The sequence below is a fragment of the Erythrolamprus reginae genome, chromosome 1, assembly GCF_031021105.1.
Source record: "Erythrolamprus reginae isolate rEryReg1 chromosome 1, rEryReg1.hap1, whole genome shotgun sequence".
NCBI lineage: Eukaryota > Metazoa > Chordata > Lepidosauria > Squamata > Dipsadidae > Erythrolamprus > Erythrolamprus reginae.
Genome location: NC_091950.1, coordinates 73937162 through 73964035, shown reverse-complemented (window position 1 = coordinate 73964035; position 26874 = coordinate 73937162). Strand labels below are relative to the sequence as shown.

General features: G+C 37.4%; 1 protein-coding gene across 1 annotated transcript in view; it reads left to right on the top strand.

Annotated features, from left to right (window-relative positions):
• AKAP6 (A-kinase anchoring protein 6) overlaps positions 1-26874 on the top strand; it is a 271172-nt gene that overhangs the window by 55470 nt on the left and 188828 nt on the right. Inside the window, exons 5-6 of the mRNA XM_070734077.1 lie at positions 9163-9259; positions 10396-10562. Coding sequence (XP_070590178.1) covers positions 9163-9259; positions 10396-10562 — 264 coding nt within the window. The remainder of the gene's footprint in view (positions 1-9162; positions 9260-10395; positions 10563-26874) is intronic.

Below are 26874 nucleotides of genomic sequence, written 5' to 3'. Positions count from 1 at the left end.
TGAAGAGTAGAGATCCAAATCTGAGTTCCAGATAATGGTGTGGGTTAGTTTTCAATATCAGATGTTCCATGCTCAAAGCAATTGAGTTTTAACATATGCTAGGGGAATCAAATTGCAATCCTATAAACATTCTCCTTAAAATAAGTAACGTTTACATTTCACTATGCATGCTACACAATTGCACACTTTAGGATAGAATTCAATTAGGCATGCTTCTCAGTGGGTACATATACATTGCAAAATTTTAACATAGTGTCTTGTTTGTAGTTGAAAGATAGAGCTAGTCATTGTTTTATATTAATTATAATGTCATCTTTTCAATTGATATTGTTTTGGCAGAAACTCTAATCTCTATTTAAGCAGAAGTCTATGAAATTAAATTCCCATGAAGTGCAGTGTCAAAATTATCCTGATAGAGTATTTGAAGGAGCAGGTGCCTGAACTCATTATGTGAGACACATGACAAAGCTCTTCATAGTTAGCCTTGGATAGATCCTCACATAAAATATTTGACTGAACTCATGCTGCTGCAAAAGAAAATCTTTTGAGTATGCCTGCACTAGTTTTTCTTGTCTGAACAAAGGGAAGGGATGTGTAATTTTTCCCGTCGTGGACTTTGTTCAACATTAGTTTGGGAGAGACTCATTACAATAGTATGGTATGTCTATGCTTGCATAATAAAAATAATATATTTATGTATGTACCTTCACCACTAATATTAAATGCATATGTAATAGTAGTATATTCAGTGGTGGCTACAATAGTCTTGTTTGTGGATCATGCTGGAAAGATCAAAAGGTTAATTAATCCATCATCTATTCTCATAGTGGCCGATAAGATACCACCAGGAAGCATACAAGCAGGTTATGACTGTAAGACTATTTTCTGGCTTTATGATCTCCAGCAGTTGTTACCCAGAAGAATATTACCTCAGATAATGAAAATAATATATAGATTAGTTTTATTCCCTATGATAATTCTTTTGTGCAGCTGTCCAAGCTAGTAAGCATCGCTGTATCTTCTTGTAATGATTTCCTTTCTTTTATCTTCTGAATCCGTGCTATTCAGGTTGACTGGATTACTCCATTTTAGGGAGAAAAACCTGTTCATATCCACTTTCACCAGTCTTATTTTTACGTGTCAAGCATTTTCACCTTCTTATTTTATCCTTCAATGTAACATTTCTTATAGAGTTGTTCCAATTTTATGACTGTTTGTCTTTTTCATATCTTTCCCACTTCTACAATGTCTTTTCCAAACCACAGAACTAAAGCTGAATACAGCACAATTATAAATCATATACAATTCACACAAAATAGGGCATTATACAGTTTATATATTTAATTCCTTTTTCACAGCAGCTATACACTGAGTCACCATTTTGTTGACATTTTTTACCATAATGCAATGGGTTATTTTTAATGGCCAATTGTTATATATTCAGATCTCATAATTTGAGGTTTTTGTCTCTTTCTAAATTATTTAATTAATTTACATAAAGGCAATTTTTTCCGGTTTGGTGAGATTCTTTTCAAGTTTTATCTTTTTTAAAATTCTGGGACAATTTGGAATTACATAATCTTAGCCATTACACTGCCAGTCTAGCATTATGTCATTTTAAAGAAACTTAAAAGCATTGGTAGAAATACTGTATATAACCCATGAGAATTCCACAGTTTTATGTTAAAAGACTAGGGCAGTGATGGCGAACCTATGGCACCTGTATTACAGGTGGCACGCGGAGCCATATCTGCTGGTACACGAGCCGTTGCCCTAGCTCAGCTCCAATGTACATGTGTGTGCCAGCCAGCTGATTTTTGGCTCACACAGAGGCTCTGGGATGGTGTTTTTGGCTTCCAGAGAGCCTCCTGGGGAATGGAGGAGGGTGCTTTTACCCTCCCCCAGCTCCAGGGAAGCCTTGAACCTACTGGGCCCAGCAGAAGTTGGAAAACAGGCCGTTTCTGGCCTCTAGGGGGCCTCGAGGGACAGGGGAAACTGTTTTTGCCCTCCCCAGGCATTGAATTATGGATGTGGGCACTCGTGCTTGTGCGAAAGCGTGCGTGTACATTCTTTTGACATCCGAGGAAAAAAAGGTTCACTATCACTGGACTAGGGTGCCTTGCCCAGCAGTAAAATATAATTTCAGGTCTGCTCATTGGACATTAAAATCACTACTTCTCATTTTTTAAGAACAGGAACACAAGACAGGGTCCTCAGTGCATCACAAGCATGGTCTGAAGCCAACCTCCACTCGTATTTTGTTTGTTTGTTTGTTTATATCAAAGCAAGTATTTTTCAAACTCCCCCAGCAGAAGCAGACTTGTGCAGATTGCCTACTGCACTTAGGCACTATACCTATTTCATTATAGGTAAATTTCCTCATTCTTATTAGTTAATGTTCTGGGATAGAGCCTGTCTCCACTTTGCTACCACTCATCACCATCTCCTATAACCATTTTGTCTTGGGCTGCTGGCTTGACTGTGCTCTTCCAAATGTAAAACAATTTATACAAATTCTACTGGACTCTAAACAAAGGTTAGAGAGGATTGGTCAAAGAGCAAACTTTTCTCTGTGTTTCTTTTTGGAAACTACCCTACCAATGGAGAAAGGATGGGTTCTGAATATTTTTACTGCCAGATCTATAGGCATGGCTTATTTTGTGGATGTGCTTAGATGGTCATGTGATGATGGTCATGGCTTTATGGTCATGTGACTGGTGGGTGTGGCTAAGTGGTCATGATCCTAGTTCTCCTTATGAGGATTCCTTTATCTGTTATCCTTATTACGTTTTGTAATCACCCAAAGAATTAAAGGAAACCAGATTTCATATAGCTCTGAACCCTTAAGGCAATACAACCTGGCCACTGACCTGGAAAGCACAGGTTGGAGCCCTCCACATATTTTCTGGTGACCTGTTTTCTTTCCCCTTCTCTGTCGCTGGGAGAGAGAGAGAGAGTCTTTTGAAGCACAGACCCATCCGGAAAGTCAGGCACAGAGAAACAGCCAAATTGAAGATCAGTACTTTCAACCTCCATGAGATACTGATGCTTGGAGCAGTTTTGGAGCTTTTTAAGGAGGAGGACCACGGCTCCAGCCATGTGTTTTCAAGTCGAGGCTGCTTGAAGTGAAAAGCTATTGCAATAGCCCAGGCTTGAAGACACATGGCTGGAGTCGTGGTCCTCCTCCTTAAAAAGCTCCAAAACTGCTCCAAGCATTGGTTCCTTATGGGCGCTGGCATGCCTTCCCCTCCGCCACCAGCCTTAGGAGGAAGGTAAGGTCACAAGCCCAGTGGGGATGGGGGGGGGTGCTGTGGCAAGCTCCAGATATGGGGGTCTATCATGACCATGACTTACCTGTAGGCAGGAGGTGGCAGCTCAGTTGGGCCACAGGGCAGGCACTATGTAGGAACTGGAAAGGCAGATTAGGTGGTAAGGAGTGAGTGAGTGGGCAGGGTGGGGGGGAGAAAAATAAATTTAAAAAATTCAAAAAAAAAAAGACAGACCAGCACTGACAAATCCGGTTCAGAGACGTCATTGTGACATCGCCAATGGGTCGCTACCAGTTTGGGCAAACTGATCTGAACTGGGAGGAATGCACCCCTGCAATGGAGCAGTGGAAAGATAAAATAGCCTTTCAGTTCACAGTGAAATTGTGAAACTCCCAAATGCTGCATAAAAATTGACAAGAATTCCATGAATTTCTCCTTTGGATTCAAATGACAACAAGAAAAATGAAACTATCTACCATTTTATATACAATTGGCAAATCTCTATTCAAAAGAAGACAATGGCTCACAGACAAGGGCTATAAATGGAAACTTCTGTATGTGTCCATAGAAAGACCCATTCATACAAAGGAATATAATTGGTACTCTCCCCCCACCAATATAGCTAAGAATGGGAAAGAAGCAGGAGGAATCTTCCAACCAGGTTCAATGGTAACTGTATATGACCAGCATCATTGCCAAAACTAAGAAGTGGATCAAAAGCTAAACAGGAATATATCAGTTTCATTCTTAGCTAGGTCAGCACAGGAGACAATCAGCTTAAGACTGCTACATGGATGCACCCATTGATGATCCTCTATCCTTAGCAATGTTTTCTATTAAATTGCTGAGGATGGATATTCAGCTAATTTATTGGACATTTGGACCATCTTTTAAAAGCTGATAAGACACAGAAAACCATGCACATGTCCTCCACAGAACCTCATCCTTAATGTCCACCTGATGACTATTGCCTTGTTTTGTAACACTGAAAGAAGTTATGACAATAGAAAATTTACAACAGCAGTTTCAAATGATGTCATAGTTTAGTCCTTATGAAAGATAATTGTTATCTTTGGACCAACTATAAGGATGTAAGAAGAACTATGCGGTGGCAGTCAAATTATTTATGCACTTAGTCCCTTATTATGTTTCAGAGCTGTGAACCAGTTGTGTAAAGTAAGGCTAGAAGGAGAACTGCTATACATTAGCCATTCTGTTGATGTTTCCTACATACTAACACTGCTCAGTCTGGGTAGTTTTCTCTGGAAAGTGATAAACTCAGCTTTGATGACTAAAGAAGAAAAAGACACATACCTGACGGAAAATAATATAGCAAACAGCTATCATCTATTTTGCTCTTGTTTGCTGTGACACTTGCAGGTTGTGAAAATAGTTTCCCCCTTAAGACCATGTGTTATTGGTTAATCTATTGCTAGAGTTTGCTATATGTGCTTTGCAGCAAATTAGACTGAATTTTGTGCAACTGTAAAATTGCAAATCAAGCCCCAGAGTTTTGGCCCATCTTTATTCATCATATTTTATTTCTTCAGTCAACATTATTACTGGTTAATAGGTGCACCTGTAAATCAAGCTGCATTGTGTACTTGATATGTTATGTTAAGTGAATCTTTTCTAGGGCAGCAAGTCTATTTTTTCTAATGAAGAAGAATATCTCATCTTTCCCAATTTTCCTATCAAACACATCTACATCATCTTGAGGCAGCATCACATCCAGCTGCATCAATGCTCTGCTTCAATTATATGAAATTACCCAAACTCCTCTGGGGTCCTTTAGGTTTTCTTTGCTATATGAGGCGCCTTCATGTACATCTCTTGTGAAGTGCATGATTACAAACTATTCAAAACAAGCCTGTTTTAAGTAAACAGTAAATTAAATATTGTCAGAGCTTGTTCAAGCTTTCATCTATGAAAGGAAGTCTAAAAAAAAAGATTTCATGGAAAGTAATGTTTTAAGAAAAGTAGCTGCACTAAGACTCCAGGTTTTCCCCTTATTTGGGAATGCTTGATCTAGTTTATATTTTTGGCTTGGGATAATTTTCATCTAGGTTTCAGATTGATTTGCTTAATAGTATTAAAATTATTTAAATATATTGCATAACTTGATTTATAAAAGCAAAAGGCTTACATTCTTAAAATAGAGAAAATCAAGATTTCATTCTGTGTGAGAAATTCAATATTACAAAATACAAACATAGTATTGTACAAATTTAAGGATCAGCTTTTGGATCTGTATTTTTAAAGAAAATGTCTCTATATTTAACACCTAAGAACTATTAATAGTAGGATATGTAGTACAGCTCTTTTGTTATTCTTATGTATCAAACAGTAAAAAAACTAATTTCCTCTTATATCTTTCTTCTCATTTATTAGTTCCTTCAGTTGAGCTAAGAGAAAATATATGGCACACGTAGGAATACATAAAGTACTTACTAATAGTCTTCCATAAAATTCATCTTACCTGTTCATGAAGCTCTGCAAAGAAAGTCTTCCTCCTCCTCCAGCATTGTAGGCCTGTGTTGAACAGAGATAGATATCCTCTAATATTTCATTTAGCTGAACAATGCTGTGAGAAACAACTTGAGAATTATTGGGCAGTTAATTCAGAGGCAATGTCTATAATACATCAAGTCACTTTTTTTATTAAGCTATGTGAAGATGACATTTCTGAATGAACTTTCTCTCTTGTACGTTCATGTCATTTTACATGGAAACATTTTAATGGCTATGCCTTAAACCATTACAAAACAGAACTGGGATACAAATATGATGTATTTATGCATGCATGCATTCATGTTATGATGATCTAAATTAAATCATAATGTGGTTTCTACAAAACACAAATTACCTGTTATGAAATTCTCATAAAGTGCCACCAATGTGGTCATTTTCTATCACAGAACTATTTACTCAGTCATCTTTAAATGTGGAGCTCATGGCATACCAACAATGGTAACAATCATACTGCATAGTTTACTCAATGACGAATCAATGTGGCAACTGAGAGACAACCACCAGTATTGGTAATATCTGCAATTTATAACTGGTGTCCTGGTGAATAGATGGACTTGTAATTTTCTTGGCAAGATTTTCCAGAAATAGATTGCTATTGCTTTCTTCCTAAAACTGAAAGATGGTGATTCTCCTCAATTTATATAATTGGCTTCATTCTCAAGGCTGGATTAGAATTTATACTCCATAGGTTCTAGCCAAGAGTTTTAACCAAACTGATTCTCGATCTAAACGTAACATCTTCTAACTTTATTTTGTCTTACATTTATTACCTCCACATTTAAGCTTATAGTTCTTCTTTATGGTACAATCAATAGTTAACTCAAATATATTATGATTATTTTTAGTTCATTATGACAACTATGAGTGTAATAATAGTTCTAAATTAAATCCTGCCTTCCTTTGTGGAGGAAGACTGATGTGACTTCATAATAATGGCTGGGTTCCTAAAAATCCCATTGAGAATGAAGTGAAGTGCAACTGCACTATTTGTGGAAGTATCGAAACTTTCTTAATAGTTTGTATATAAGACCTACTTTAAGTCAAATTATAACCAGATAAGGTGGATGACCTCCTTTTTATTTGCTAATTATCACCTTTGTTGTGATAATTAGCAATACACTGTCTATGGAAATATAATATAGTATAATAATATAATATAGGGTCTATGGCATGAAGCCTCATTATATGAGGAATCACTTACTTCTTGTGGTTTCTGCCTAAATGATGGACAGAATCGGCACACTCTGGGTCGCCCAGATTAAACCATGTCATCTTTTGGAATGCACACCTTTAAATGCACCTTCTCTAACGTACTGCCTGTCCTCTGGAATAAGGCCCTCCCTGAAATCTGGATAGCTCCCATTTTGATGGCATCATGGAGGGCCATAGTGGCTTCTCCAAGGCTTTGTTGTAGGGTATATGGAATTCTCTTGCTCAAGAGTTTTGACAAGTGTTGTTTATGTTTGGATGTGAGTTGCCCAAGCTACTGTTTTCTTAATTCCTGTTTATTGCTTACTTTAATGTTGTTTTATTATTTTATTTTATTTTACTTTTTTTTATACTGTGAGTTGTACAGAGTAATTGGGTGGCATAAATTGATAAGTGGATAATAATTAAAAGCAATTAAGACACTATTGGAAATGTGCAAAAAATAGATTTGACAGGAAGTAGACCATCATAGGAAATATCCTTAATTGTCTGATTTACCAGTATCAAGCACTAAACCATTAGTTTTGGCTTCCTCATATACAAACAGGAGGTGGTAGGGGAAACAATAAAAGAACTGATCTGGAATATAAAGAACTAAATCATGGAATATAGAGAGCTGTGAGAAAGGGCAATTATAGGGCAATTCAGGTTAAAGGGACTGTAAATTACAATTAAAATTATACATTTCATAATGGCACATTATAAAGATACAACTCCAGGACCTTTCCCCTACATTATATATTTTAAAGGTAGACTTTACTATCTCAAATGCCATGGATGAATTCAGAAGGTGAGATTCAGTGGAACCATTTGTAACTGACAAATATAGTCATGTACCATTCTGTTCCATCTAATTTCCTAGAAAATTTGCAGCTGTTGACATATGGCTCTTGTATGTATTGACATATTTTTCTTTTCAACTTATTTGACTATTCACAAAATTCATTACTATATACATTAATTACAGCATATTGGTTACCGATTGGAAATCATCTTTTGGAAAGGTTTCTCAACAAGGATACAGAATGATACCATAGCCCCTTTAAAGATGCAGTTAATTATTGATTGGTGGTAATTGAAATCAGAGATCTAGGACCGACTTCTACTCTTTTTCTGTCCAAGTTTTAATAGCATATTTAGATTTGTTCCTTAGAATCAAGAAATGAATCCTGAACGCTTTAGATTTCTCAGTTTATAGCACAAGAAAGGGGGTGTTCCTGAAGATATGGGCAGAGTAATCAGAAATAAAATGAAATTGCTTGAAGTACATTTGTAATCATAAGTGGCTTCAGAGAGCAGTGTTGTTAGGCTTAACATTTTAACAGATTGTAAGGAAAGCTAAGTAGATGAAGAAATAGGGGTCTACATTCTCCCTTTGTCTGAGTACTATAAATTTATAAAAACAAGTAAATTGTATTATGTTTGTAATTTAAAAAAATCAAAATCAAATAAAAGTAAAAGGTCTTACCTGCAGAGATTAAATTTAGACTTTGTAAGTACATATTTGCACAGAATTTTTGCAGTTCATTCTGTGATTATATGAGTGATTATAAAAATGTACCAGTAATTTAGTACTTCCCAGAATAAATCCAATAGTTGCAGTCTGCTTTTGCAAAAGAGCAATCTTAGTTACTTTATAAGTAAACACAGTGAAGATCTTAACACAAATCAACAATTATAGTATGAAGAAAAAGAAGTTGCAGCAGATTAATTACATTGATTTATTTCATTTATATATTAATACATTTATATTAATAAATTTCAATGTATACGGTACTGCATGCATTTATTTAAATTATTCTTTCACCAGTATTTGAAATACATCTGAAAAAGATAGCTGCAACAGTGTATTTTATAGGATACTATTATTCCAGAAGTAGCCTAGGGCTCTGGTTTTTCATAAAAGCTAATGAATTTCTAGATTTGTCAGCTGTTTCAACCAGATGCACTTCAGTAACTTAATGGAAACATTTTCAATTCAATTCCAAAATATCAATAGCTTTTAGTATTGAAAATTAATTTGGCTATTGGATATATAGCATGGTGCTTCTTGATAACAGTAGCAAATATTTCAGCCCACCTGCTTTATATTAAAAATGTATCCATACCATTTGATACTTAAATATGAAAATATCTCCCTTTCTTTTTGCAGAGTTTTAAACTGAATGTAGACAGCCACTGTGCATTAAAGGAAGCTGTTACAGAAGAAGGATGTCAACTTCTCGATCTTATAGTATCTCACAAATCAGGTAGATTCTTCTGAAATATTGCAAGACTTTATGTCTCCAGACTATTAAAGAATAAAGAAGCATTGCTGTAAATTACTGCATATATTCGCTTCCTTATGTATTATTAATATTTACATTATCACTTTGACCTTCCAGATTTATAAATGTTTCATATGCTGCATACAATGCTGTGATACTTATAAAATGAAATACTGCTAGCAAATAGTCTGTTCATTTTATTTTGGTCTTGCTGTTGAGCTGACTTTCAATTGAAATTACATCACTGAAAACTTCATGTTGACATGTTCTTTGATGTAAGTGCTACCGAAATGTCATTAAGATGATAAATTAGAATTTTATACTATACATACACATATTTTTACATAGCTAGCATGAATAATTGCACTGATGAAGCTCCTTTGCTATTTAAACTAATTCTTACTACAATTTTACAGTATGTTTTAAGAAATATTGGAAATGATAATACTGTGCATGCAATTTTTAATATAAGGCTGGATAAGTCAGGAATTTCTTGTCATAGGTTTTCATGGTCTGGATTTAATCAAAACACACTGTATTGCTAAAAATTGCTAACATTATTTTGGGTGAATTTTTCTTTTGTTTTTCCATCTCAATAAAACGAAGGATTTGGGAGATTTTTCTGTGTTTCATTTATATTTTGTAACTTATTAACCTGGCTATCTGGTACCTAAATAGCACCATCGTCCACGTCCAGTGGACCTGCATAAGTTTGTAAAACTTAAATCACAGTGTCATAAACAGACCATATAAGTAATTATTTGTCCTTAAAGATGAGCGACAACAAATATCTGCTATTTAATATCTGTAAACAGCAGACAATATGATTTTTTCCCCTACTGTTCCATATGAATCTGAGATTAAATATTATTTTCCTTTGCCGACTTTAGTCACTGCTGTTACTATGTCATGTCTTGATCCTATCTCATTGTTTGCCGTGCCAATTTGTTAGAATTCCTGATTTCGGGTCTCTGTAAAGAATGCCAGAATATTTAAGACAAAAGGATTTTTTTATTTCCCCTAAGAAACCTTGCCTTTAACAAATGAGGTTCTTCAAATGATAACGTTGAATGTATGACTTAATTTCTTTCTTTCTTTCCGGGTTTTTTTTTTTGGAGAAGGACTGAAGGACATGCTGCAGATGATTGCAAGTCAGTGGAAGGAGCTACAGAAACAAATCAAAAGACAACACAGCTGGATTCTTAGGGCTCTGCGTATCATCAAAGCAGAGATACTGGCTACTGATGTGTCTGCAACGGATGAGGAAGGGACTGAGAGCCCCAAGGTAAGTGGCTTGAAGTTTGTCTTATTTCCTCTTATTCCAGCCTCCTTTTGAACTAGGCATCACTGAAGTTTTCTTTCCACCCTAAGGCTTTTCATTTCTACTGGGTAAAAATTTTACAAACAAAATAAAATGTGTCTTTCTGAAACAATATCCATTCTAAAAGACAGAAACTTTTTACCATCTTTTAGACAAACTTCTCCGGGTGGAAATCTAGAAGGGGCAGGGAAAGGGATGTAAAATATTTAGTAAACAAAACATACAGTATCTTTAACATGAATAATCAGAATGGTTTTAAATTGTTTTGTTGCAACTATAAATCACCATAATCAGTGCAATCACTCAGCTCTGACATCCATTAGCCGCTTGGTTACAGCAAATTAACAAAGAAGAGAGAAAGTGATTCATTATCTCATTCCTGTTAATGACTATCAGATGCATTGCCTAATTAGGGGATGGCCATTGCAGTGGGGAGAAGGTCATATGCTTTGCCACAAATCTTTTTTGCTTGGAATTTAAGCCTTCCACAATGGTGCATGTGTTGAATACATATCAATAATATATTGATATCTAAATCTATTTTTGAGGACTTCTTCGGGGACAATGAAAGCCACCTCAACCTTACTCTTATGCTAGAAATATGTTGAAGAAACAGAAAACCTGCTGCAAGATGAATTATATTGTGATGGCAAAAGAACATTTTATTCACCCCCCAAAAAAAGGAAATGTGATATACTATGTTATTAAAACATTAAAAATGTTGTCAAAATGTTGACAGTGTTGATGTAGCAATTAGTTAGCCTTCCACTATTTTTATTTATTTTTTATTTTTATTTTCTTCAACAGAGTTGTGGTGTAATTTATACCATACATCACTAAGATGTCACAGGCACTACCCAATAGCTAAATACAGCAATAAAGTGTTGTGTGCAGAAAGTGCTAAGGGAGGGGATGCTACATATCAGTTGATGAGCTTCATAATTAGACAGTGCCATCAAAATTGGGTTGTATTGATAGTTAATATTATATACTGCTCAAAAATAATAATAATAAAGGGAACATTCAAATAACACATCCTAGATCTGAATGAATGAAATATTCTCATTGAATACAAAGTTGAATGTGCACAACAGCATGTGAAATTGATTGTCAATCAGTGTTGCTTCCTAAGTCAACAGTTTGATTTTACAGAAGTTTGATTTACTTGGAGCTATATTGTGTTGTTTAAGTGTTTTTTGACACTTTATTTTTTTGATCAGTGTATAAACCAACATCTTGTCTGTTTAATATTTCATTGATTCCTCCAAATGTTAGAGTGTTTTTTGATAACACAAAGGAGAGGAGAGAGGAATTCCATTCTTCCAACAATGTAATTTTGTCAGATGGACAGGTGTCAATTGATCCCACCCCGTTACCCCCCTTAGATTCTGATTTCTATGTATTCTTTTGGTGGCAGGTTCCTGCTTCTCAGGAGCCTAAGGTAGATATTTTTCCCCCTGTTGAGAATATGATACTGAAAAAAATAAACAGAGCTGGGACACACCAGCTCCTTAATGGAAAAGACCAGGGGGGAAATGAAAAATATTTTTAAAATATTTTAAAATTATTGGAAGCTGTTCATATTTTTATCCTAATACAATTGACAATTTCATATTTGTATATACTGAATTGTATTTGGGTTTTGTATTGTTTTTATTGTTTTTATATTCTGCCTTTCTTGCCACCAGAGTGTCAGATTGTGAGGACAGTCTTTTAAATATTTAAAATCATTAACTAAAAATAATAGGGAAGGGTATAGCTAAATCAACAGAAATGCATTCTACTTGTCAAATTGCCAATTAATATTAACTACTTAGGTGTCCAAGATTGTTTCTTTCCTAATTCATATTTTTTTTCAAAAAAATATACAAAGTGACAGCTCAAATTATGAATGAATCAAAAAATTGAATGGCTAAAATGTAAATTCAACATGTTAGGAAACAACTGGCAACTTCAAATCTTAACCAACAAATGTTCTGTCTTACACATTGACAAAAAGAATCAGAGCACAAAATATAAGCTTGGAGGACACGACTTTGTAGATAACCCTCACTCTGTCAAGGACCTCGGAGTACTTATATCTAATGAACTAAGTGCCAGAGCCCACTGTAACAACATTGCCAAAAAGGCACCAAGAGTTGTAAATGTAATCTTGCACATCTTGTTCTCTAGCAATATTACATTGCTAACCAAAGTATACAAAACATTTGCTTGACCAATCCTCAAATACAGCTTCCCTGTATGGAACGTGCACTGCATTTCAGACATTATCGAGAGAGTCCAGAAATATTTTACAAGAAGAGTTCTCCACTCCTCTGCTTGCAGTAGAGTAACTTATTCTATTTGGGCTTAGATGGTTTAGAGCTATGTCGCCTTTGATCTGATCTAAATGTAGTTCATAAAATCATCTATCACAATGCCTTATCTGTCAATGAATACTTCAGCTTCAACCACAACAATACTCGAGCGCACAACAGATTCAAACTCAATGTAAATCATTCCAAACTCGATTGCAGAAAATACAACTTCAGCAACAGGGTGATATATGCCTGGAATGCACTACCTGACTCTGTGGTTTCTTCCCCAAATCTCAAAAACATTAAGATTGTCTATGATCAACCTGACCCCATTCCTAAGAGGTCTGTAAGGGGCATGTATAAGTCCACCATAGTGCTTGTCTTACTGTTCTATTGTCCTAGTTACCTGTACCTACTTTGCTTATGTTCATGTTTATACCAATACTTGCTATTTTGTACATGTTTTGACAAATTAATAATAATAATAACAACAGAAATACCACCAATAACAACAACATGTGGGTTTGGCTTCTGCTGCCATTGTAGCTTTGTGACTGGTTATTTAACAGGGAAGGAAGTTAAATGTTATGGTCCAAATCCATAGTTTTAATCTGCCACTGAGCGCATGTTTCAAGTTCTGTTCAGCATGAGCACATGGGGAGAAAACAAAAGGCATTCTTTTTTGCTGATTCTGCCTTGCTTTACAATTCATCTGTTGCTCTAGAAGATTCCCCCGGTTCTTTGGAAGAGATCTTGGGTGGGAGATAGGGAACTGCGGGGGAAGTAGGAATTGATAAAGATCACCACCTCCCTCTTTCAGCTAGAGGAAAATCTCCTGTGCATCAAAAGCCTCCTGCTGATAGAAAGAGCACTTCTCTCCACAGGAGACATTTTCTGAATTCACGATATGTGTTGATTTTTATTAAACAGCCAGTCCTTTGGCTGTAAGATTCTAGTATGCTGTTTATCTGAGAAACTCCGAGCAGTGAAATGGATTTCCATAGGTAATTCCATTACTTTAATGTATATTAATTAATTCTCTTTCCATTCTGTCAGCACTATATAAGTTTAAATTGCTAATGGCCACCCCAGCTCCTGAAAGTGTGTTCCCTCCCTGCATTTTGGTGGAATGAGAAAACAAAAATCAAAATAAGAAAGATAATAAGAAAAATCCCTCTTGGTTTCCACAATACTATTGAGCCCATAAGAAGCCTGTGAAGCATAATAGAAAATCTAAGAAATACATCTAGGGGATATTTTTCTTTTCTTTTCTTTTCTTTTTTCACCTTGCTCAGAGACAGCCATGGAGAGCTGATGTTACAAATCTCTAAAGCAACCAGAAATAGTAAGGATTTCAAAGTCTCTAGAAAAATTTTCCCTTAGGAGTTTTTAAAGGAATGTTTTCCATTTTGCCATAGGGTCTTTTTATAAGTATAATAAATAATAATAAATAAATAAATAAATAAATAAATAAATAAATAAATAAATAAATAAATAAATAAATAAATAAATAAATAAATAAATAAATAAATAAATAAATAAGGCATTCATAGAAATATAAGCATTTGCTTTCAGGGATTCAAATTTTGCATTTTTGGTTGTGCCTTTTATTATATTGCAAATATTTTTCTATTTCACAACTGGATGCAGAATTTGGGATACGTAGTTTTCAGAAAACCTCTCCCCCCCAAATTGGAATTAACTCTTTCACTTATACCATATGACCTTTAATTTTTTTTTTTTAAGGAAATGGGTGGAATGGATTATTTACTTAGAAAATTGATATCAAAAATATGATTTCTGAAATAAATTATCAGTATTGATGCTTTGGAAATGATTTTCACTTTTAAAAAATTGAATAATACATTTTATAAATTACTTAAGAACAAAGAGCATATACAAAAACCTTGTTTCATTGAACCCATTAAGTAAGTTGCATTTTTCTTGTAGAAAAATATTCTCTCTCTCTCTCTCTCTCTCTCTCTCTCTCTCTCTGTGTGTGTGTGTGTCTCTCTCTCTCTCTCTCTCTGTGTGTGTATGTGTATCTGTTTGATAGACGGAAAATTCTCCTCCTGAGTTTCTCCTCAGCATTGTTTATTGTTTTGCACTCACCCTCACCCAGGCAACATACACACTATCCTATTGTTTCTTTCTTTATCTGCCTGGAAAGAAAACCCTGGATTTTCAATAATTCTGCAGAGGCCAAGGTACTCAAGAAATAACTCAGTGGTAAAGAATACAGTGAGCTTTGTATGAAAAAGTCCCAGGTTCAATCTGTGGCCTTACTACTAGGGAAGACGAACTGCTTGAAATCCCCTGCAAGCCATATAGAGAATTTTGAGCAGAAGGAACAGTAGGGACATCATTTAATAAGCACAAGCTTTCTTCTTCTTTTGAACACTTTATATTTCTTACAGAGATATTTATTTGAATGGGCTTTGTTTTTGTTTGAGCTTTAGTTCATAATTTATGGTGTCATTTATTGTTACTAAAGGTAATGGTGGATTTACTGGGAAGAATTTTTTTCTAAAGAAAAAGAACATAATATGAATATTGCAAAGCATTGACAACACTTAGGCAATGTGTTAATTGGAATGGAATGCTAAAGTAGGAAGCCAAATGATAACCGGAATAACCAGCAACTCTGGCCTTGGAGTACAAAATGAAGCAGGGCACAGATTGGTAGAATTTTGTCAAGAGAATATGATAGTCATAGCAAACACTCTTTTACAACAACCAAGATATGACTCTACACAGGGACAACATGAGACAGTCAACATAGAAATCAGATTGACTATATGCTCATACCCAGAGATGGAGAAGTAAAAGAAGAGCAGGAGCTGGTTGTGGCTCAGTTCATGAGCTTTTCATTGCCAAATTTAGTCTTAAACTGAAGAAAGTAGGGGAAAACACTAGGCCACTTAGGTAGGAACTAAGTCATATCCCTAATGAATATACAGTAAGGGTGTCAAATAGATTTAAGGAATCAGATCTGATAGACAGATTACCTGAAGAACTATGGATGGAGGTTTGCAACATTGTACAAGAGGTAGAAACTAAAAGCATCCCAAAGAAAAGAAAATGCAAGAAAGCAAAATTTCTTTTTTTGACAAATCTATGGCAGATCTAGACAACATACTACAAAGCAGAGGCATCATCCTGCCAACAAAAGTGTGTATAGTCAAGGTTATGGTTTTCCCAGTTGCAATGTATGGCTGAGAAAGTTGGACCATAAGAAAGTCTGAGTGCCAAAGAATTGAAGCCTTTGAACTATGGTGCTGGAGAAGACTCCTGTGTGCCTTGGACCTGCAAGACAATCAAACAGGTCAGTCCTAGAGGAGATCAGGAGATCAAGGTCTGATTGCTCTTTAGAAGGCCAGATGCTGAAGATGAAACTCAGATACTTTGGCCACCTAATAAGAAGGAAAAGAAAGACTCACTGGAGAAGAGACTAATGCTGGGAAAGACTGAGGGCAAAAGAAGGGTACAACAAATAATGAAGTGGCTGGATGGAGTCACTGAAGCAGTTGGTGTGAACTTAAATGGACTCAGGAGAATGGTAGACGACAGAAGGCCTGGAGGAAGGTTGTCCATAGGATTGTGATGGGTCGGACATGACTTTGCAACTTACAACATGACTTTGCAACTTACAACAAATTTTAAGAAAATATAGCCATACTAATTTCTCAAAATATAGCCATACTAATTTTTAATTTGACCCATGTACAGAGGTGGAGCTATCCAAGGTACTTACTTAATTCATCTTCTGCGCAATACACATATGTTCAAACTATTGATCCTCAACTACAAAAGCTAAAGTTGATTGGTAAATCTCAGCAAAGAATGGTGAAATGGTAAAAAACATTGAAAGAAAAGAAAGGTTGAATTGTAGTTAGAAATGCTAACCTATGGCTGGGACTCTAATGTATGTTGATGTTTCAAGCTACATTGCTTTTTCTGGGATACTTTAGTATTATGATGCTGAAAAAATATGGATGAATTAGTTTAGGACTTTTGATCAATAAAAGAGAAATATCATCCACATGAGGAAATATGTTGCTTTTCTCTAGCATTTAAAAAGCTTTTCAACTCTAGACTGCCAATCTCCAAAGGTTCCTATTATGATAAATCTACTATGGTCAGCAGTACTGTAATTGCAGCAATGATTTCTAAGTAAGCTATAATTCTTTGCTCATTTACTTGGAAGTAAGTCCCTTTGAACTCTTGTGAGGTTAATTTTGAAGTAGACATATTTAGCATTGCATTGTAAATTCAGGAACTAAAAAACAAGACATATAATTCCTCATAATAATGGTTTGCATACTAAAAGAGTGGTGGCTTAAAATCAATTACTATACTCTCAAGAGAGGCCAAAATACAAAAACAGAGTCCTAAGACTTCATTTAAGATCTTATTTTATCTGGTATTATGTTATCACTCAAAGTTTAAAATAAACTGGAAAATTCCCTAAGCTGTTATGTTCCCTCCATATTGAGCTGCGTAGAATTTTTTTCAAAGTAGAATGGTTGATAATTTTTTAAAAGTTCTTCTCAGCTTACTGTAGACAAGTATTCATTCGAATGAAATGCTAGAGGACAGTTGAATTTAAGGGGAAAAAACAATGCAGCCTTCAATAAGATTCCTTGCAAAATAAAAAATTGTCAAGTATTAAAAACATCCATTTCAAAAACATAGGGTGCAAAAATACCCTGTTTTCCCATATGTTCATTCATAAAATTTTGACCCAATCTCTATGCTTTTGTTTGTTTTTAAATTGATAGGGAACATAAAAGAACAATGCAGGAAGGGGCAGGAAGGAGAAAAGGAAGTAAATTTAAAAGGAAGAAGAAAAGGAAGTAAATTTAAAAGGAAGAAGAAAAGGAAGTTAAAGAGGAAGAAAAGGGCTGCTGGTTGAGAAATTTGTGTTCATCAAAATGTTTGATTGCTCTTAAGAATTGCTAAATGGATGTCCTTAGCTCCCAGGAACAGAGCCAACTAGAATCTCTTTTGAGTACCCTCCTACAATACTTAGCAACTGACGGATCTGAGAATTTGTTGTTGGAGTTGGAAGAGGTGCAACATCTGCTAATGCTGACAGTGTTAACTTGAGCCTGTACTCTATTCCTGGATCACTTGCTGAGAATTAATACCTTGCACAAGTGAGATATAGAGATAGGACCCAGTAGGCTCCAATAGAAATAACAACGAGGAGATTGTCCTTCTCTTGTTTCTTTACTTTTGCTACATTGGCCTGGGTGTTTTTTGGACTCACTTTCATATATCTGTGCAGGTTTTCTGGCAGCATCACAGACATGGTTTGCCATTGCCTTTTTCCAAGGGCATTAAAGCCCTGGTTCTCCCTGAAAGTCTTCCCTCCACATTCTAATCAGGCTTACTTAGCTTCTGGCTCAAACAACATTGACCAGCATCTGATACCTGTTAATGATGCAATTTTCATATACCACTACAACGATCACTAAAACACTGATCTGTTGAACAAAGATCAGGATGCAGCCTGGACTGTAATTGCCAATGTTAGTTCTCTGATTTTTCCATGCACTGCACATTATAATGGCATAAATAGCATATTTCATGTTTCTTTGCCAGCGGTGTATACAGTTCTCTCAAACAGAGGTTAGCTGCATCCCAAGGAGTCAATGTATAAGTTGCCATGAAGGAATGGTGGAGAAAAGAAGTTGAGTATTGAAAGGCAGCTACTAGAGCAGATTTCAGTAATACCCATGGTGATAAAATATCTTATTTTCCCCTCTACCCTGATTCCAGTGGCGGGATTCAAATTTGTTTTACTACTGGTTCTGTGGGCATGGCTTGGTGGCTGTGGCTCTCTCTCCAGGGAGAAGTTACTGTAAAATCCCCCTTCCCTCCAGATCAGCTGGGGCTCGGGAGACAGAGAATAGATGGGGGTGGGACAAATCAGAGGTGGTACTTACCAGTTTTCTGAACTACTCAAAATTTCTGCTACCAGTTTTCTGAATTACTCAAAATTTTTGCTACCGTTTCTACAGAACTGATCAAAACCTGCTGAAACCCACTTCTGTCTGGCTCCTAATTGTTTGCTTATAGCTGCTTTTGACTGATTCTCTAGAACTGTTCAGAATTGCATGGTTGGCCAATTCATTGGCCTTCCAAAAGTTGCGTGGGGGTCAGGGGAATGCGGCCCCAGCACAAACGCTGGTTTGGTGATGGCAATCTCGCATTATTTAGTGAGAGCGCCATTTCTGGCCCTGCTCCAGCAGCACACAGCATTGTGGGAGCCAGGGGCGGGCCAAGCAAGCCGTACAAATATGGTTGCGCCCCGGGCCTTCCTCCTGTCTCCAGCTGCCAGAAGAAGCTATCTTGCAATGTGTCCCGCAGGGGTCGCCCTCGGGGGCAGAATAGGAACTTTTCGTGGTCTCAACATTTTAGTTGCATCAGTTTTTTCACCTATTCCACACTGGGGTGTGAGGATGTACTGGTTAGGGTGTGTGGCACAATTTAGTTTAATTTAGTATAATTGGCTTATCTCTTTGGTTAGTAAGGTTGGCAGGTAAGGGGCGGAAAGGGGCAGCAGTAGCTACTGCATGTTCTCCTTTAGGGCATCTTTTGGGAAATGATGGACTGCCCCTCGCCAGGAACTCAGGGTCTGCCCAACCTGGACAATTGGAGAGGGGGTGCCCTTGGCCTCACCTAATCCAATACCTAGATGGGGATTGGACGATGAGCCCCCCCCACGCTTTATGGGCATGGCCTGGAACAAGGTGAAGGTGTGGTACCTTCACTTTGCTCAGCAAGGAGCTATGTTCATACTTGCCCAGGAAGATTACTGTTAGGAATTTCCACCCTGCTTTTCTTATGGCCTCTGCAGGTCCTGGTTATTGGTTGATAATCAGTTAAAGTTGATTTAACTTTAAGAAAGTGACCCATTAATCCCAGCTCTTTGGTGTCCGTGTTCTTATTCTACATTTGACACAACTTGCTGAAATCCACCTCTGTCTGGCATTGTATAACACATCATACGTACGTCTTATAAATTCAATAATACTAGTTAATTTATGGGGATCCCATGTAAAGGATATGGTATTTACTTTCTGCCTTTGTTTCTCCTTAGTTGGCTATCATACAAGATGTAATACATAGTTTGCATGACTAGTAGCTATCCTTAGTAATATCATCTCTCAATTTATTGAATACTTTAAAAAAATCATCTGTATTGGTAGCAATCTCTACAACTTGTGATATAGAATAGCTTTTTGAGATAGTTATTTTTTTTAAACTTTATTTAGAACTGTCCACATTCTAAATAGTTAGCTTGATTCTAATCACTAAATAATTATTAATGCATTATTATTCCATTAGGATTGTTGTAGTTATTCATGGCTTAATGAATAATAAGAACTAAAGTTTGTATGAATTGGCATTCAGTGCACTTTTTTCCCTCACTTGTTCAGAGAAAACTAGTTTAAATTGATTTTGTGTTACACCACACTAGACTATATATTCATAATTTTTAAATGAAAAAACATACATAGAAAACTTTACTGTGCATATGTGTTTTTATTAAATACTTGTTTTCTCTTACAAAAATATACACAGTCATATCTCTGGAATAATACCATACTTCTGGAGATGAAAAGTATTTATTTCAGTGATTGATGACTAGTAAACCACTACATTATTTTACAAAAGCATCTCGCACTTTCATGGTTTTTGAGTATTATTATTTTGTATTTATAAAATAAACTGGCACTTTACTGTATAGTGTTGTTTTTAATTTTTAATTAACAGTAGTTGAATTTTTGCTGTAACCATTATAAGGGAAGAAATATTATATAATAAGCCAGAAAAGAAATTTCATGTGAACAACAATATCCTTAAATAGAGACAACACTTAGATTCTACATGTTTTGATGCCATTAAAACTATTTTAATTGCTTTCATAATCCATCTGTTTAGAATTCTTTCTTTATTTCTCTGTCTTTCTCTCTCTCTTTCTTTCTTTCTTTTTTCTTTCTTCCTTCCTTTCTTTCTTTCTTTCTGTTTTTAGCACAATATAACAACCTTTTTATCTGTGAAATCTTTTAGCTCTACTCCCAGCAGAATACATAAAACATAGGGTGGGCGCAAAGGGAAAAGCAGGTAAAACAGTGCTTGAAAGGGAAAAAAATCTATTTAGACATCGTGAATTTTATCTCCAGCTGACTTCAAAATGCTTTATGCTTTGGTAGAATTGACAAGTAAGACTTTTGTGTGTGTATGGAAAATGTTTAATTCTAAACTCAGTGTGTTCCAAGCCTTTATAACACTGACGGTTAACTTTTTCCAGACTGAGTGCCCAAAGCATGTGTGTGTGTCCTGAACCCCCAAAATGCAATGTGCGTGTGCCCCCTTGCAGGCACCCATGCATGTGCACATGACCCCCACCCCTTGCGCATACACAGCAGAGACCCAACAACCAGCTGACTTGCAGGAGGCACAAACGCATGCATGACAGAACAGAACTGGGGCAATGGCTCACGTGCCCACAGAGAGGACACTGTGTGCCACCTGTGGCACACGTGCCATAGGTTCACCATCATGGTTCTATAATAACCACCCTTTCTCAATATCAGAAAAATAAGGAGGAGTGCCTACTTTATGTTCTGCCCCAGCTATGAATCACAAAGAATAAAGCACACCCAAGTCCTTACAAACCATAGTTTACTAATTAAGGACTATTAATTAGCTTTCTTAGTAGTAGTCACACACAAATACAGTTTAAAGCAGTCTTTTCTGAACATCAGCTGTTAATTCAACTTCATTAACGTCCAGCACAATAATAATGCGAGTAAACCATCTTGTAGATATCAGTAATCTTATGGTGGTTGGCAAAATGTCCAGAGATACTTTACTAGAAGAGCCCTCCACTCCTCCACTCGTAACAGAATACTCTATGCAACTAGACTTACAATCCTAGATTTAGAAAGCTTAGAACTACGTTGTCTTAAACACGACCTAAGTATAGCCCATGAAATCATCTGCTACAATGTTCTTCCTTCAATGACTACTTCAACTTCAACCACGATAACACACAAGTAACAACAGATACAAACTTAAAGTAAACCGCTCTAAACTCGACTGCAGGAAATACAACTTTAGTTATTGAGTAGTTGATGCATGGAACTCACTACCAGACTCTGTCGTATCATCACCCAACCCCAAAACTTTACCCTTAGATTATCCACTGTTGATCTGTCCTGATTTCTAAGAGGTCAGTAAGGGGCGTGCATAATTGCACCAGAGTGCCTTCTGTCCCCTGTCCTAATGTTTCTCTTTTACTAAAATGCCCAGAAGCAATTTACAGGAAAAATGCCAAGAGAGAGAACAAGAGCCAATCAGAGTCAAGACACGAAGTAATATGAATGAACGTTGTTTCCTACAAAATTGCTTCCTTTGTCATCATCTCTTAAATAGGCTGGGGGAGTGGCCAATTAACTCCAAGCCTTACTCCCAAGGAGACCTCCCCCTGAGGAACCATTCCTGCCTTTTGGCAGCTCTGCATGCCTATAGGTTCCTTCTCTTCTTCCTCGTCACTGATAGGAGCTTCTGGAGGTTCTGAAGGCCCTGACTGAATCTCCACTTCCAGCTTCTGAGTCCTTCTAGCCTCCTCACTTTCTGACTTGGGTGTCAGCTGCACAGACCGCTTTGCTGTTGGAATCAGCTACCAGCTGCACAGGCTGCTGGTGGGCCACAATACTTCATGCCTTCTCCCCAAAACATCTGGGGAGATCCTATGCATTCTCAGCTCATCCTGAGATACTTTGAACTTTCCACATCATTTTCACTCTATATTATGTAGCAATGTAAAAACAAAAACAAATATTCTGAGATTATATATATAAATGTTGAGTGAAATAAAATGAAATAAACGTTGGCTTCAGCCCATTTCTTGAAAAACGCTTTGATAATTGAGTGTCATAGCTACTAAAGTGTTCTCTCTTATTGCATGTATACCCAAGGGGGCATGGTGAGAGACTGGAAATCCCTGTGAAACTTTATCTTATGAGACAGAAATACAACAATATTCTATAATATTTATTTCATAGTAGAAAGAGAAATTGAGTGTAGTTCTGAAACAATAAAATTAAAGCAAGCAGTGTTTTCTAAAAGGTAACAAAAGATCTTGATAGCCTAAAAAACATCTGCCTTGGAATTCTAATTCTTGTTTTTATTGTTTCCAATTCCGACCCAAGAATACCATGAAAAAGAAGAAAACATGAGAGCAGCAAAATAGCCAGAAAATAGAATGGGTGTTTTTTTTTTCTCATTAAATAAACTCTGTTATCAATACATAAGATGAATTGCTTTTGAATTGATTTTTTAAAATATTGCTACAAAGTCAGTTTTGAGCCTTTGTGATATTTCAAAAATAAAAATGCAGATATTTTTAAAAAAATATAGCACTCCCTCTCTGCCCCCTTTGTAAGTTTACATAGAAACATAGAAACATAGAAACATAGAAGTCTGACGGCAGAAAAAGACCTCATGGTCCATCTAGTCTGCCCTTATACTATTTTCTGTATTTTATCTTAGGATGGATATATGTTTATCCCAGGTATCTTTAAATTCAGTTACAGTGGATTTACCAACCACGTCTGCTGGAAGTTTGTTCCAAGGATCTACTACTCTTTCAGTAAAATAATATTTTCTCATGTTGCTTTTGATCTTTCCCCCAACTAACTTCAGATTTTTCTTGTGTTCACTTTCCTATTAAAAACACTTACCTCCTGAACTTTATTTAACCCTTTGACATATTTAAATGTTTTGATCATGTCCCCCCTTTTCCTTCTGTCTTCCAGACTATACAGATTAAGTCTTTCCTGATACGTTTTATGCTTAATACCTTCCACCATTGTTGTAGCCCGTCTTTGGACCCGTTCAATTTTGTCAATATCTTTTTGTAGGTGAGGTCTCCAGAACTGAACAAGTTTCTTTAAAACTGACTTGATTGTGTTTTTAGTGCCCAAATTATTAAACTCTATTAAATTATATACAAATATTAAGTTATAAAAATGTAATATACTCAAATGTTAGTCTTTAATTCACAGCATAGTCTTTGGGATGGAATACTTTAATGTACAGTGATCCCCCACTCGTTGCGAGGGTTCCGTTCCAGGACCCCCCGCAACGAGCGGGTTTTCGCGAAGTAGCGCTGCGGAAGTAAAAACACCATCTGCGCATGTGCAGATGGTGTTTTAAACTTCCGCAGCGCTAGCGAGGAGCCGAAGATTGGGGGGCGGCGCGGATGTTTTAAAACGTCGCCGCCGACATGGGGGGCTCGCTAGCACCCCCCGAACCCCCAACCCGGGTTTGGGGGGGTGCTAGCAAGCCCCCCATGTCGGCGGGGATGTTTTAAAACACCCGCGCGGCTTTCCAATGAGTCCCGAAGACAAACGCGGAAGTTTGCCGTTTGTCTTCAGGACTCATTGGAAAGCTCCGATCGTTTTAAAACAGTTGCGCCGTTCTCCGCTGACTCCTGGCGAACTTCCCCGCTTTAGGAGTCAGCGGAGAATGGCGCGCCTGCTTGGCTTCGCTCGCCGCTGCAGCCAACGCGTGCTACGATCTTCCGGGCCAGCCAGGCTCAGTCACGGAAGGCAGCCGCTTGGCCCGGGATGCTGGGCCGAGAGGAGCCGGGCTTGATCCGCTGAGCCTGGCTGGCCCGGAAGATCGTAGCGCGCGTTGGCTGCAGCGGCGAGCGAAGCCAAGCCGGCAGCAATGTCGCCGCCGCTGCAGCCAATGCGCGCTACGATCTTCCGGGCCAGCCAGGCTCAGTCACGGAAGGCAGCCGCTTGGCCCGGGATGCTGGGCCGAAAGGAGCCGGGCTTGAAGATCGCAGCGCGCGTTGGCTGCGGTGGCGAGGGCTTGCGATGGAGGGTGGAGGAAGCGGCCATGGGAGGGCGAGCTGCCTCAGGGAGGAGGATCGGGCGGGACCAGGTGGGGGCTGGAATTTCTCCGCTGGGAAGAAGCGGCCAGGGCGAAGGGCGGGCGAGCGGCGAAGGGCGGGCGAGCGGGTGCTGGGGAGGGCTTCTCGCCCTCCCGCCAGCAAGAGGGGGAGCGAACGGCGTGGGCAGGCGAAGGGCGGGCGAGCGGCAGCGAGGAGTTTGCGTGGGCGGTGGGGAAACTCCTCGCTGATGCCAGCAAGAGGGGGAAGACCCAGGGAAGCCGCCCAGCAGCTGCTTTTCCGGTTGCCATCTACGCATGCGTGCCCATAGAAAAAAAGGGCACGCATGCGTAGATGGTATTTTGACTTCCGGGTTGAAAAATCGCGAATTACCCTGTTCGCAATGGTCGGGGACGCAATAACCGGGGGATCACTGTATTCCATACATTTCTTCATTATTTCCTTTGACATAAAGACCTTGGAATATAGGACAAATCTTAATTAAAGAAAAGTTTAAATCACAGTGTAAAATGTTGATTTTCTGAGCCAGTACTGCTGCTGTTTTTAGTTTGTTTTTAATTCTCGAAAAGCATATTAAAATTAACTTTTTCCCCATTTGCCTAATGTGTATATAACTAAACTTCCTTCCTACTGTGAGACAGTTTCATTTATTGCTATTCGCAAACAGCTTTAAAAAGATGCATTGTGGATTGGACCAGAAGCTCCTTGAACAGTTTCTTTTAAAATAACACTACATACGTTAAGCTCAATTACACATCCAAACAGGCACAGCACACTTTTGGTAATTTATTCATTGATTTAACATAGTACCCAGAAGAGTCATGCCTGCTGCCAATTTTGTAATATATTATGTTTTAAATATACTCATGCTCAGCCATGCACGCCATTAAGGTGTGCATAAACCTGTGTTTTTCTCTCTTGACAGCTATAAATGTTTGTTATTATTACACAAAACATATGTTCATGTTGTTTTTGTCTAAATTATTCTATCTGGGGCTATAAAGTTTTAATGTTATTAGTTGCCCTTAGAATTTTAATGTTTCACTGCTGTAACCTTCTTAGGATTTCCTTACAATTAAGTAGGAACTAGTTCCGTACAGCCTGAAATAATTTATTTTACCCCAATAGTTTTAGTTTAAGAAAGTTTTTTTTATATATAGCAGAGTTTATTCAGTGGCATTTTATATAAGAAAACCTCTCAGGCGTTATTTTCTAGTTGGCCTTGTGTAACTTTGATAATTTTTCCTCATTTCCCTATTTGTCAGATTGCTTCCTTTGTCATCATCTCTTAAATAGGCTGGGGGAGTGGCCAATTAACTCCAAGCCTTACTCCCAAGGAGACCTCCCCCTGAGGAACCATTCCTGCCTTTTGGCAGCTCTGCATGCCTATAGGTTCCTTCTCTTCTTCCTCGTCACTGATAGGAGCTTCTGGAGGTTCTGAAGGCCCTGACTGAATCTCCACTTCCAGCTTCTGAGTCCTTCTAGCCTCCTCACTTTCTGACTTGGGTGTCAGCTGCACAGACCGCTTTGCTGTTGGAATCAGCTACCAGCTGCACAGGCTGCTGGTGGGCCACAATACTTCATGCCTTCTCCCCAAAACATCTGGGGAGATCCTATGCATTCTCAGCTCATCCTGAGATACTTTGAACTTTCCACATCATTTTCACTCTATATTATGTAGCAATGTAAAAACAAAAACAAATATTCTGAGATTATATATATAAATGTTGAGTGAAATAAAATGAAATAAACGTTGGCTTCAGCCCATTTCTTGAAAAACGCTTTGATAATTGAGTGTCATAGCTACTAAAGTGTTCTCTCTTATTGCATGTATACCCAAGGGGGCATGGTGAGAGACTGGAAATCCCTGTGAAACTTTATCTTATGAGACAGAAATACAACAATATTCTATAATATTTATTTCATAGTAGAAAGAGAAATTGAGTGTAGTTCTGAAACAATAAAATTAAAGCAAGCAGTGTTTTCTAAAAGGTAACAAAAGATCTTGATAGCCTAAAAAACATCTGCCTTGGAATTCTAA